At 32.8% G+C, this 13,836-nt stretch overlaps 2 protein-coding genes across 2 annotated transcripts; both read right to left on the bottom strand.

Annotated features, from left to right (window-relative positions):
• Window positions 1–295: 295 nt before the first annotated feature.
• On the bottom strand, window positions 296–1,366 carry LOC124846986 (large ribosomal subunit protein eL42). Its single transcript, XM_047324370.2, has 4 exons — window positions 1,209–1,366; window positions 785–964; window positions 594–668; window positions 296–499 (listed from the first exon to the last, which is right to left on the bottom strand). Exons 1-4 carry the CDS (start codon window positions 1,209–1,211, stop codon window positions 440–442), a joined length of 318 nt encoding a protein of 105 aa, XP_047180326.1. The 5' UTR covers window positions 1,212–1,366; the 3' UTR covers window positions 296–439.
• Window positions 1,367–3,378: 2,012 nt separating this feature from the next.
• Window positions 3,379–13,027, bottom strand: LOC124846967 (phosphatidylserine decarboxylase proenzyme 2-like). The gene is made up of 21 exons (XM_047324340.2): window positions 12,659–13,027; window positions 12,490–12,569; window positions 12,360–12,384; window positions 12,201–12,260; window positions 11,882–11,950; window positions 11,687–11,779; window positions 11,555–11,605; window positions 11,110–11,193; window positions 10,660–10,751; window positions 10,286–10,441; window positions 10,030–10,114; window positions 9,056–9,167; window positions 8,411–8,511; window positions 7,107–7,154; window positions 6,245–6,391; window positions 5,246–5,341; window positions 5,087–5,161; window positions 4,671–4,763; window positions 4,436–4,522; window positions 4,300–4,350; window positions 3,379–3,677 (listed from the first exon to the last, which is right to left on the bottom strand). The coding sequence occupies exons 1-21, from the start codon at window positions 12,956–12,958 to the stop codon at window positions 3,570–3,572; spliced, it is 2,013 nt and encodes a 670-aa protein (XP_047180296.1). The 5' UTR covers window positions 12,959–13,027; the 3' UTR covers window positions 3,379–3,569.
• Between the last annotated feature and the right edge of the window lie 809 nt (window positions 13,028–13,836).

Here is a 13,836-nt window from a genome sequence, read left to right as displayed (position 1 = left end):
AACTAAAATTCAAGGCTGAAACTTAGTCAGAGGACTCACTAAAACCCCCAAAATCATGGCTCCTCTAAATCAATGGCTACTTAGACAGGTAGACACAATCTAAAAGGGTAAGAGAATGTAACTGCTATATAACCACTCCTTAATTTAGTTAAGAGTAGACGTATGGACACTTTCCGGACGGCACTTCACATATATGATCCCAAAAAAAACCAGCTATCCTAGACACCCTGAATAACCAGGCAACCCAGAAGCAAAAGAATAGGCACAATAAGACAAATTCAAGAGAAGGAAAACGAATACTCAATGATGTTAGTTTTCATTTCTCAATCGCATAATAAGGTATTGCGAAATAATAAATATAACTAGCAAATAAATCCACACAGAAACAAAACATCCCAACATTGCAGAAACGCAAAAGCTGCAAATCCTAATTCTCAACCTAGAAAAGAGAAGTTCCCTTGCCCTTCTTGTCACCACCAATCTCAAAGTGCTTGCACCTCTGCACAACATAAATAAAAACCAACAATCAGCCAGATACATCCCGAGCCAAAAAACACCAACCCAGAAAAATGTAAGGTTGTCCACACACTGACCTTAATTGGGTGTTGGGAAACATGCTTGCAACCCTGACATTGCAACCTCAAGACAATCTTCTTGGTGGTCTTGGCCTATTAGAGAAAGAAAAATAAAAAAATATTTATCTATCAGCAAACAAACACAAAGGTTTTTAATCTATGGACTAAAAAATAGGACGCAGATAAATGGAAAGAACAAAAGGAGTTACCTTCTTGTGGAAAACAGGCTTAGTTTGTCCGCCATAACCGGATTGTTTGCGATCGTAACGGCGTTTCCCCTGAGCAGCGATGCTATCCTTACCCTTCTTGTATTGGGTAACCTTGTGCAGAGTGTGCTTCCTGCACTCCTTACTCTTGCAGTAAGTCTTCTTCGTTTTTGGAACGTTTACCTGTTCACGGCGACAATAAGACGAGCACTAAATCGTTATACCAAACACGACCTAAACCCCAACTCAATTAAATAGGGGCATATTCCTCAATTTCAAATCTAATTCAATAAGCTAGGGCTTGAGAAAAATTTAATTGATTTCGAAAAATAAAAAAATGTCTAAGGCCGATGAGTTGGTGGTAGCAGAGTTATCTAGTGACGATGAAAAACAACTGAGAGTAAACAAAGATGGAGGAGAAGGTTACCATTGTGACGGCGCGTGCGACCGGAATCTGAAGAAGTAGGGTTCTGATGTGCGCCGCGAAAACAAGGCCACGAGTGATAATGCCCTGCGTTTTAATGGCTTTAGGAACTAGGGTTACACGGACTGGACCAAGCTTTGTTTTCTTGGACAAATTTTAGAAAGGCCCAATTTGAACCAACGCTCACCTGCCCCATATCCACTCCTTTTAGAATATACATCCTTTTCTTATTTTCTGTTACTTTTTAAAAATTGAAATCCTAAAAATAATATTATTAACAACTAATATATATTAATTTTCGTATGGCTGTAAAGTGAAGAGAATGTGCTCAATATATAATAATAATAATAATAATAATATATTATTATTATTATTATTATTATTATTATTATTGATAGAGTATTAAGTATAGGAAAAAAAATTGACATTTGCTTTGAAGTGTGAAACATATCCTTAATCACTTTTTACATCCAATTAAGATAATGAAGAAGTGAATTGAAGGTTTTATTTTATGTCAAAGTCGTTACAAAACAGGCAAAACTAATCATTTTAGTTTTGACATGATCCATATTGATTTAATGTAAATAGCATAAAAGAGCATTCAAACACACTCAATATATTGTTTGAACCTCATGTGAATTCACTAACAATAGAAACTAAGGATATGTTTGGATAGACGAAAAGATTTGAGGAACATATTATTAAGTTGATGAATTTGAAGAGATGAAAAGATAATTGTGGTGTTATTTAGATTAAGGAAAAATGGTGTGATTTTTAGTAGATTTGAGAAGAAAGTTTGTAAAAAATTGTATATAATGTGATAGATGTGATAAATTAAAAAGAATTAATAAAAAAAATTAAATAATCATCAACTATAAATATGCTATAAATTTAAATATAAATATTATTATTATTAATATTATTATTAATAATAATAATATTAATATTGTTATTATTATTAATTATCCATAATGTTACGTGAAATTCATAGAAATATTTTTAAAAAAAGTAAACATTAGATGCCCATAATTTTAAATATGAAAAATGATTAAACTTTATGTGTATACTAGTTTAATTTATAACTTGTAAATATTGAAATATTGAAATGTTTAATATATTTTATAATTCAAACATGTAAATGAGATTATAATAGTAGCTTTGATTAAAAAGACAAGTTATCTCCGTAAAAAATATAATTAAAATAAGCAGTTTAACTTTTTTTTTACATATTTGTGCTATTTTTCTGTAATTAGCTATTTTTGTATTGAATAAGTCTTGTTAATGAAGAATTTATTTACAAAGTTAATAGCAATAATCATTAAAGAAGTTTTAAATAACTTACCTTGACATTTATTCATAAAATGTAGTGAAATAGATTAAAATGAGCTTATGCAAATGCATATAACATTTAGCAACCAAGTAAAGATGGTTGTCAAAATAGTCCTAATCTATTGATTCTAAATTATTCTATCAGTTTTATATTTAATTTTATCTCATTAATAATATACATAAACATTCTTCATGTTTTCGTATATAACTATTTTTAACGTTTGAATGAGATAAAATAAATAAGTCAATAACTAGTTCGAGTAAATTGAGTTAAAAAAAGATAGTAAAACTCATAAACAATAGCTCAATATGAAAATTAACTACTGGAATAAAATAGACTCTTACCTATAAAATAGAAACCTCGTTCCTTTCTGTCTAGTCTAGAAAAGAATAAGAAGACACGAATGCTTCCACTTTTCATAAGTATACATGAACCCAAAGTACAGTTCTGACTATTGACCCTAAATTTTAGTCCAATAAAAATGGTTTGGTGTAATAGAAACAGAAATAAAGGTAAAGTTGTAAGGGATCAGTCAAACCAAACTTATAGAATGTTAAATTAACAATAGAATAACATGATGAGCTCATGGTATCATTTTACTAAGTTGAAGCGATCACAGACTTGTACAATTCACAGAAGCAAGCCGTACATCGAGATCTGAACTCCTTCGGGAAGAAAAAGAGGTGTAACCCGCCCAATATTCACCAAGAGCTACTCAAATGTTAATATGCAAATTGCTTTCATTATATCAGCCCATGTGCATGATGTATAAAGTTAAATCTTAAACCACTAAACAGGTTATGAGGTTATGCAATGACTTGTAAATACGTTCATGCATCACACTGCTTTATAAATTTGTCCATGCTTATTACTCTTTATATAAAGAATGGATCTCTACAAGGCCGAACTTATCCCAGATGTTTCTATCTAGATCAATCTACACGAAATCATGAGGTTGTAAAAGATTTACTTTACAAATTGGGAGAAGAACTCTCATTATTATTCTATTTCAACATTTCCAAATCAATCCAATGTCAAGACAATTTTCTCGTGGAGACGCCCAATCTCATCCCTACAGAAACCAAGGTCTCGAGTGCCCTGTTGCTATTCGCCAGAAGATCTTCATCAATTGCAATTGAATCCTGCAAAGAAAAAAAAAATGTCACTGCGTTTCTCAATCTTAAGCTAAAAGCTCTGTAAAGATGATGTTTCCAAAATGGTAATAAATATATTAATTCTTTAACAAATTGTATATTTGCATTGCCTATAACCAAAGAAATGGCTTGCTGTTACGCTTATGTTTTCTTATTTATTTATCCATTAACTTGTTCAACTGTTAAGCCATAAAAACCACAAATTTTCATTAAAACCACGCATAGCAAGTGAGAACGCATCAATCTCGATTATCATTTGTAAAATCCTACAAAAAATTGAATTTTAAAAAATCAATTATGGCATCCTCCGTCAATCTTGAATATTACACTGTAATTTTGGCCTGTATATATAATAGAAATGCCAAGGAGCATGCATGCTAAACTTAGTAATATATTTAGTCAGTATCAAGTGAAACATTTAAATTTAATTGGATAAAGGATTTTTAGCCCTTGTCTGATAGTTTTTCTTCAAACAGGAATGACATGATAAACACGAATCATTTGTATGATATACTAAACATATAACTCAGGTCAGCGATGTCAGTCAGGAATAATAAACACCATGTCCAACGAAATAAATTTCAAACATTCTCACAATAGAAATACCAACCTTTTCAAATACGCAAATGACAGTGCTCCCACCGAATGAGAAATATCCAAACTGTAAATTAAGCACACAAATGGCACTTCTAAACAAATACAACATATAAGAAACGAACACCGGTAACAACTGTAACTTGACAAACCTCGTCTCCCTTCTTGACAGAGTCGCCCTTTTTCTTTGTAAAAGTAATGCTACCAACCATCGTCGCTCCTATTGCAACAAATGCCACCTGAATCCAAATTATACAATGCTGGTCAATACAGGTTGGAAATTATAAAATTGTAGAGACAGCAAACTATAGGTAACTCGGAAAAAAAAAATCTAAGGAACAAATTCAGAAGGATACAGTCAAACATAAAATTCAGACACAAACCAACCTTTCCAAAATCTACTGTTGAAATTATTGAAACAACTCTCTTGTTCTCCGTGAAAACATTACAGTACTTGCTATTTACAGCAATGGGATTGACCTGAAGAGTGCAACACTATCAGGAAAACAGTGTGAATTGACAAAAAATAAGAGTATATATATGTGTGTGTGTATCGAGAGAGAATTTAGTGGTTATCCACTTACAGTGTAAAAGAAATCAATATTGTCAACCAATAAAAAACCACCATCAGTATGAACTGTAAGGTAATTATAGTAAAAATAACAAACTGACATGATAATGTGATTGGAAGAGAAATTTACTTTACACTATCTGTGCGCATAACCTATTTTCTCATTATATGTATATATATGTGTGTGTGTGTGTGTGTAATATCATTTTCCTCAAGTTATTATTACACATACAGTATACAAGCATCCAGGGATATCTACGAATTGCTCAACAGTTCCTGATACTGGAAAGTGGAAACGGTGATAATCCTGTAATAAATATATATTACAATTAAAATTTGAAATCAAATTATATAGAAATTTAAAATAGCTTTGAAAGAAAGCAACAAATACCTGTGGTGCCAAACGGAAAACCACCACTGTTCCATCAACAAAAGCACTCGAACACATATCTTTCCCCAAAAGACCTTGAACTGAAAACTTTCGACCCTAAAAAGAAACAAATAATGACAAAAACACTTCTTTTGGGATAAATAAAGGAAGTGAAAAGATTAAAGGACTAGAAAATGAGGGATATCCTAACATTTTAGGGAGTATAATTTTATTTGCCTCTAGCTGGCAATAATTTCATCAATGGGCTTAGCTTAATATTATATTATAACTTCTTGGAAATAAAAAGTGATGAAATGGAAAAATTATCATAAAGAAAAAGCAGTGAACACAGTGATAAGTTAACTTCCAGTTACCACAAACACTACGACCATTTCATCGTTAAAATCGTTTAAGCATCTAAATAGTTTTGTATGTTACCTATCAAGCTTGATTTCATGCAAAACAGTGCATGCCAAAAACAAACCTGAGATTGTAATCTAATATTTGCAAAACCATTTCTTCCCTGCCCCCCATCTCTGTCCTAAAGTAAGGTGAGTGAAACAGGCCCTAGTTCAATAAATAAAATTACAATAATATCATCTTTATTTAATTCCGAGCTGAAAATAAGAAATACTTTCCAGCTTCTAACTGATTTTGAAACAAACTGCATCATCGAGATCAGAAGTCTTCCATGTTCAAGAGTTGTAAGTATTAGAATAATTATTAAATTTATGTATGTAAGAGTAATTACTAAGTCTAAAGTAGGGAGTAGTGTGTTGGGAACTACTTCCACCTGCACCTATGAGTCTAGTGCAACCTATGAGTTATACCTAGTTTTGTACCTAGGAAGTCTAGTGTAGTCCTTTGATCTTTCATCTTCCCATTGTATCACTTTCTCATCATTATAAATAGAAGATCATAAGAGGCGTCTTTTAAGCTCTTCTAAACCAATTCAAAGCATCTAAAATAGATTCACGTATCTCTATTTTTAATATTTATAGTAAGAAAGAGGTGAAGTACCTTGATCCAGAATCTTTTACTATCATCAACTGATTTAAATGCCGAAAGACGGCAATCAGCAGCACATACAGCAATGTCATCACGTTCAGCAGAAGCAATTGGTCTAGAATCAGGCTTTAACTCTCTAATGAAAAATTCATTGAATGTCTGCAAAGACCGTAATTTAAGAAATGTATTAATATTATGTGACAAAATAATCACTACTATTTAAAATTCCACATGCTTTTCAGCACACGCATTGCTCCGAATTTCCGCTCATCTTTACTCCAACTGTTAGTACAACCAAATATGTATATTGCTAGCTCAATGAAAAACAAATTCTTTCAATTCCCCCCTAAATAAAATTATGTTAAGATCGATCAATAGAGAGGATCTATTCAACTAGAAAGCAGTAGAGATTCTTCAACAATCTAACTTAAGCTGGCAGGGTGGAGGCAGGATTGACATAAATTGTTGATTTCAAGACTGGCTGGGAAAAGTAAAATTCAACGAGTTGATATACTTAAATCGGGAATAGAAGCTGTTAACGACAGGAATGTTTGGGGGTTCACAGGAATGAGGGGTATCCGATTATTTCTAAAAATAGACACGAGAGCGATGCTACAAAGTATGGCAATAGCTTTAAGGAAACATGGGACAAGGTTAATGTTTGTTGAAAAAATTAGCAGCATGTAATGCTTAACTTCATTAAAATTAAGATATAAGACTGTATGTATATGATGAAACGAAACAACGTTAGTTTCAGCATAATTGAACTGAACAGCAAAGCGTACTAAACAACTAACAGGGTCAAAAAGTGTTTTCAGAAGCAATTATGCAACAATAACATATCAATTAAAATTCATTACAAAGTTTGGCCTACCTTAAAGTGTTCCAGTGGATACTTGACCTCAGCCAAATTGATTTGATCCTACAGACAACACAATAGTTACATTTATTATAAGAAGGAAGCAACTATAGAAACACATGTGCAGCACAAGAAGAACTAAAGTACAAAACAGAAAAAAGAAAGGAACCCTAATCGGTTTGTAGAATAATTATTTTTTCTCCTAAACTAAAGAATAAAAATAAGGCTTAATACCCTATTTTGTCTCCAGTTTCGTTCGAAAATGTCAAATTAATCCATCCTTTAAAAAATGTGTCAATTACGTCCTCACTTAATAAAATTTGCATCAATGAAATCCCTTCCGTTAAATCCGTACAAACGGCGTTAACTAAAGAAAGAGAAAAATAATTAACGCCGTTTGTACGGATTTAACGGAAGGGATTTCATTGATGCAAATTTTATTAAGTGAGGACGTAATTGACGCATTTTTTAAAGGATGGACTAATTTGACATTTTCGAGCGAAACTGGGGACAAAATAAGGTATTAAGTAAAAATAATGAACAAAATCAGTAAAAAGTAGTTCAAAAATACTTGAACAAAAAGAACACTCATACAAGAAAATTTTTGAATTTAACCCTATATACACACTAACTTTTGCATCATACATGATCATCTAGTGTTGGTGATGCTTGTATGTATAGACACAAGAATAATGTCATTTTCTGTCGCATTGTCAATTCGGATGCACTATGTCATATGATTAGAATAATGCCATGTTCTTAATCCTTCAATATTTCATACATGTTTAGTGGCTCTTAGGGATTGCAAGTAAAAAATGCTAGGCATGGATTTAAAAGTGCTACCAGCTCGACTTAAATATTTTAGTGGTAGAAAAAAGCAATATTCTTCTGCTTTAAAATACAGAATAATCTTGCAAGATCAAAATGGGTACCTGGGCAGCTTCAGTTTCTCTTACCTATCATTTTCTTTATAAAAGATTGGAGATTTCCTAGTTCCTTGGATTCTATGCACGAAACTTTGGATTAGATAATTCAATAGTCCTTTCTTTATTATTGTTATTACATGGGCTGTGTTTATTTACTTCACTTGTAAAAATCCCTTATTATGGGTCGTCCATTAAACACATACTATTAGATAATGCAGGAAAAGACGAGAGGATAAGGTATCATCCAAAAGAAACCGTAATGCTGAATTACGGGGCACCGTAATGAATGAAACCCTGGTCAAAAGTTAGTCAAGAGGCACTGCACAACTACAAACTTTCGTATCAAAATTAAAGTACGCGATTCACAAAGAACTAAGAGAAGCATTGTTACACCTTAAAAGATTCAATAAATTTTGGAATATCTGCAGAAGATTCAGGTGAATCCATTCGTGTTCCCTGTTTTTCAGAAATGCTTTGCAAGAGCTCCTTCACCCCTGCATATGATAGATTCACTAAATTAAACACAAAAAGTAACTCCATGAAAAAGAAAAAAATCATTCAAATCCATTTTGAATCTATAAATTGGCCAAAAAAAGCAGGTTTCAAGTGATACGAATGCCATAAAGGTTCATTATGACAAATACTTTTCCAAAGAACTTTCCATCATTTATAATTTTTAGAATAAGTTCTCGTATATAAAATTTATTGAAAAGTTACTAGTTTCTAGATATAACTTTTTCTATCCTCTTCTCTTCTAAGAGAGAAAATCATCCTCTCAAATTCATTTTCTACTCTTTTGTATTTTTCTCAAGTATAATTTACTTACACATCTTAAAGAATGGCAGCTGGATGTAATATCTGTACAGCAATTTTTAACAAGCAATATTTCTATAGCATTAACCCTACGAACAACAACACCTCAGCAACTGCCACATGGCCCACAATAGGGAGTGGTGGCGACTAGTTATTGGTGAAGCTATATATAAACGAAGCCAAGCGCTTCTTTCAATCATTAATAGTAGTAAAAAAAAATCATACCTATATCCATTAGGCCAAGGCCAATTTTTGACTGATAAATGGCTCTCATTGACAAAACAATCTTTTTGTCAATTATTTCTTCAACAAGCCTTTGAGACTTCCGATCATATACCTGATGTCAAAAGAAGTTAATATCAAATAACAAGTTGGGAGGGTCAAGAGGCACACATCTATGTTTAAAATTACCATAATTGACCCATAGATAGAATTTAATCAAATTTCCTAATTTCTATGTTGGGAATTCCCTCAGAGAATCATAATCCCAATTGCATTACATATTCATGGAATTCCATAGTACCTAAGTTGATTCATTCCAGTCAACTAACACCCTAAATTTTGTCAATTCCTAACTTCCATACTGAGAAATCACCCTCCTCATTTCTGCTACTGCTACACATACTGCCAACATCCCAACCACCCACCCTACCACCATTACCCCCACTTCTCATCCCCTCCACACCATTTTCACACAGCCAGTGCTGTAGAATTAGGAAATTGAAATTGAATTTAGAATTCTAATTCTACGTCTAATTATTTGCATAATTCAAACAAATGAACAATCTATAATTATAAAATTAAAATTCTAAACTATTTTTCCAATTCCATAATCCAATGATATCCGAATAATATATTTATTTCACTGCCTTGATGGAGATGTATAGAGATCTTAAGCCAACACAATTCAAATTGTCAATAATTTAAAAAGAGTTATGCAAGTCAAACATTGTTATACGGGAACAGCTGAAAAGGGTGCTGGGATGATATATGTTAGTAAGTAAGCATGGAAGCCTTTCTTCTAATTCTGGTGGATGTGATTGGGCAAACCCAGTATTACCAATGCAAAGAAGAAATTTCAAAGAGGTCTTTACATCCTGAAATGACTCGAAACATACACTTATGTCTAATATATCATATAAATGTACTTCAATTGTTAAATAAAAAGAAAAAGCAAGTTGGTGGAAAATATCGTATACCAGGATATGGGATGCACTTGATCCAGATCGAATTCCAACATCATAGGACGAGAAATGGGCCCATTCGCTCAGTTTGAAGAACCACCTATATAAACAGAAAGAAAAAAACAAGTATTTTTTTTGTTGTCATATGATGCAAATCATAAATACATAACCCTAGTCAATAAAACTGGGGTATAATCCATTAGGTCAATAAAGATTATCATACCCTGTCTGTCATTAATGCCTAAATTAGCAGCAATTTGAAGAAATTTACCCATAAGAAGCCTGCTTATCTGTCAAGAACCCTCCAGTCATCACCTGGTTACCAGTCCCTTCATCAAAACAAAGAGTTAAGTGGATCATGCTGTTCAACCGGTCAGAAATCTGAAGAACCTCGCCACACACAGGACAGCAATTCAATAATGGTTCCCTGCAATACCAGAAGCTATATAAGTAAAATAAAAAATAAAAATAAACTAAAAACTTCAAAATAATTCAAATAAATTATAGTTTGTAAATCATCAAATCATAAAAAATGATATAGAGAGGCCAGTTAAATTACTAAATACTGTCAAACTTCTAGCAAAAGAAGATAACAGTCAAACAAAATTAAAACTTTTATCACTTGTAATTTAGATGGGACATTACTGTTCTTGATGAAAAGTAAGAAGTGAAGCCAACTCTTCCATGCTCACAACACCATCTCCATTCTTGTCTGCTGCTTTGAAGAGCTCTTCTTTCTGGTGAAAAATAATGTATTGATGATAGAGTAAAAATTGTACACATATAAAACTAGTTATCATATTATAACACCATTTCAATATGCACAGCGTATAGATTCATTATTTCAGCCAAGAGTTCCACACAAGCTTGCAGGGAAGATTTGGACTTCAATATAACCAAATTCCAGGTTCTAAGTACCAACAATCAAGATGTCACTGGTTTATGTAAAGTATAGAACTCCAAAATAGAAGGACGGCAAATCAGACTCAGAAATGAAAACCAGGTACACAAGCAAATTAGTTTGGAAAGAAAATAATTCATAAACAAAAGGTAATGTGAGCATATTAAGTGCAAAATAACCACTCAGGTATGAACCTTGCTGTTTGCAACTTCATTGCCAAAAGCATCAATTAGATCAGAAAATTCAGAAAGTGAAAGCATTCCATCTTCATTGTAGTCCTGCATCAAACATCACTTCTCAGGTTGATATTAAATGTTAGACAGTGCAACATGAGAACAGAATATTCAAATTACATAGATGATAAAAAATTACATGTTGTGCTTTCCATAATTCGTAGATTCCAAATACTCTGGTATGTATTCAATCAGTTATTGCAATTTGTACAACATCTTACTAATGTGGAATATTGAAACAAGGACTCGTAGGCACAGTCATAATGTGGCTTAATATCATGATAGTACCCTCATGTAAAGGAATGAAATTATACATCATCACTTTTTTCGTTACCTTCATATGTCTTTTTATTTAAGCCCCACATTTGGCACATGTTATCAAAAAACAGAGGGAGATCAAACTTACCACTATAGATAGAATGCGTTTAACAAAGCCTTTCTCCGTTTCAATTGGATCCTGTTAGCATGCGCTTATTATAGTTAGAAACCCCTACGATACTCAAACAATATTAGAATTTATATCATAAGCCATACATACCTCTACAGAGCATGAAATGGAAATCTTGCCAACCACTTTTCCAGGAACTGACGGATCTAAAAGGTTAAATACCTCAGCCTCAGAATCAGAATCCTGCATGATCATATCGTTCACAACAATGAATATTGCTGAAACAATAAAGAATAAACCAATATATTAACAATTCTAAACTCTCTATTTTTTCTGTTTCCTCACCTTGGTCAGAAATTCAAGTAGATCAACCTCGCAGTATCCAACAAGAGTATTGCTGGACAGTTTGTTCGTCTACATGTGAAAAAAAAATATAAAACTTATATTCACAAACAAAATAGGCAACAGGAGATGCAGAATGAAAACATTTAAAAAAATTTACTCTGTACAGTATATTTTAAAAAATAGGGGACACCGACAAAAAAATGCTCATGAAATGCAGGAGAAATATCGTGCAAGATTCATTTTAATCTGACAAAAGTGACATCCCCCCAAAAGATGTTTTAGAGTAAAAGACTAAAAGGTTCTAATTCTTTTAGCATACCTCGAAGACGGAAACTCTTGCAACATGAGCCCCATTCTGTTCCAAAAGAAGTTTCTTTTCCTGTAGAAGAAAAAGCCAGTCATATGGACGAAACATAGTTTGAAACACCTTTTCAGCAAACATACTTAATTTGAAACAGTAACGGTTTAGAGCACTCACTGAGTTCCAAACTGGTTTGTCTGTGCTGCACTAACAATAATAAAACAAATCAATACACAACCCACAAACTATTAACAAAAGGAATAGACGTCGCAGAATTGAAAAATAGTGGTTAGATGAAGAGCTAAACCTATCAGAGGTGTTCGTACGAAAAGTCTGTTCTCCGAGAGAAACGCACGCAATCCATTTATCTTTGAACTCCATCTCCGCCTGCAACACAGAAAAAGAAGAAGCAGCAGCAGCTGCGTTCATTAAGTAAACAGAAAATGGAAGATTAAAAGAAATAACAATGTGCGTACGCTAAGGAGAGCGAGGAGAGCGATTCCGGCGAAGCTATCGGCAGTTAGTGGCTTGTTCGCGGAAGAGCCGTTGCCGCTTTGACGGCGGTGAAGGTGACGACGCAAACGCTCTTTGAAGCGAGCACGACGCGATCCCTTTGGTTCTGACAGTTTGGAGTGTTCGTGACCCATCCCTCTCTCTCTCTCTGCTAGCAAATGTTTCAATCCAAGGAAGAATTGGATAATGAAAACGCTGATTAGGTCTCTTACAGTGAGATTGAGGTTGAGCTGAGTAACGAGCTGGTCAGTAATGGTGACCATTCAGTGATGCACACATGTTCAATAATCACCTCAATACACGGCTGAATCATGAACGTCGCTAGTGCGCTCCAGGTAAGCATGGCCAGTTCAACCCTTTTGGATATTTTAATATTTTAATATTTCTATTCATATACCATCTTTTTAACTTCATATGTTTTCAAATTTATTTAAATACGCTACTAATTTCTCTACTATATTTTTCGATTTTATTTTTTATTCTTTTAATTTTTACAATATAAATTTTATATTTTATTTATTGTGACACTAATTTTATTGGCAATATTTTATTTTTGTTTTAAAACCCAATAATAATTATAAAGACATAAACTATTACTTACAATATATAAATTAAAGTTTAAACTATAATTTGTATCGAATGACATAATAGAAAAAGTATTATTTAATTTATAATGAAAAAATTCTCAACTTTTATTAGCATTTAACTAAACTAACAAATAATTATTTTATAAATTTTATTTTAGTTCTTAGAATAAAAATTCGTATAAATTCTCTTTGTAATTATTTTTATGGTTAAATATGTTTTTAGTCTTTCAATTATCACGCGATTTTTTTGGTACACTTTCATCATTCTCCTTAAAAAAAATTATAATTTTTTATCATCCTCCAAAACTAACGACGTTAAAACTGAAATGACTAATATGAGACGTCATTTTTTTTCTCACACTCTCAATCTTTCCCAATGTTCTCCCTCTCTCCCCGTCTCCTTCCTTGCATCTTCACTCAATCCTCTAAACAAAGAATCCCATCACGGTCAGAATCCACCGTCGCAATCACAATCTCAGCCTCTCTCAACCCAACCTCCCTACCCAGCATCCCTATTCTGTTCCTCAACTTACAAGCTGAAATCTTTCCATCAC

This window comes from Vigna umbellata, chromosome 5 (assembly GCF_029865625.1).
Source record: "Vigna umbellata cultivar VRB3 chromosome 5, Vumbellata_1.0, whole genome shotgun sequence".
Classification (NCBI taxonomy): Eukaryota; Viridiplantae; Streptophyta; class Magnoliopsida; order Fabales; family Fabaceae; genus Vigna; species Vigna umbellata.
Note: the sequence above shows the minus strand (reverse complement) of the source record. Positions and strands in the feature narration are given on the sequence as shown.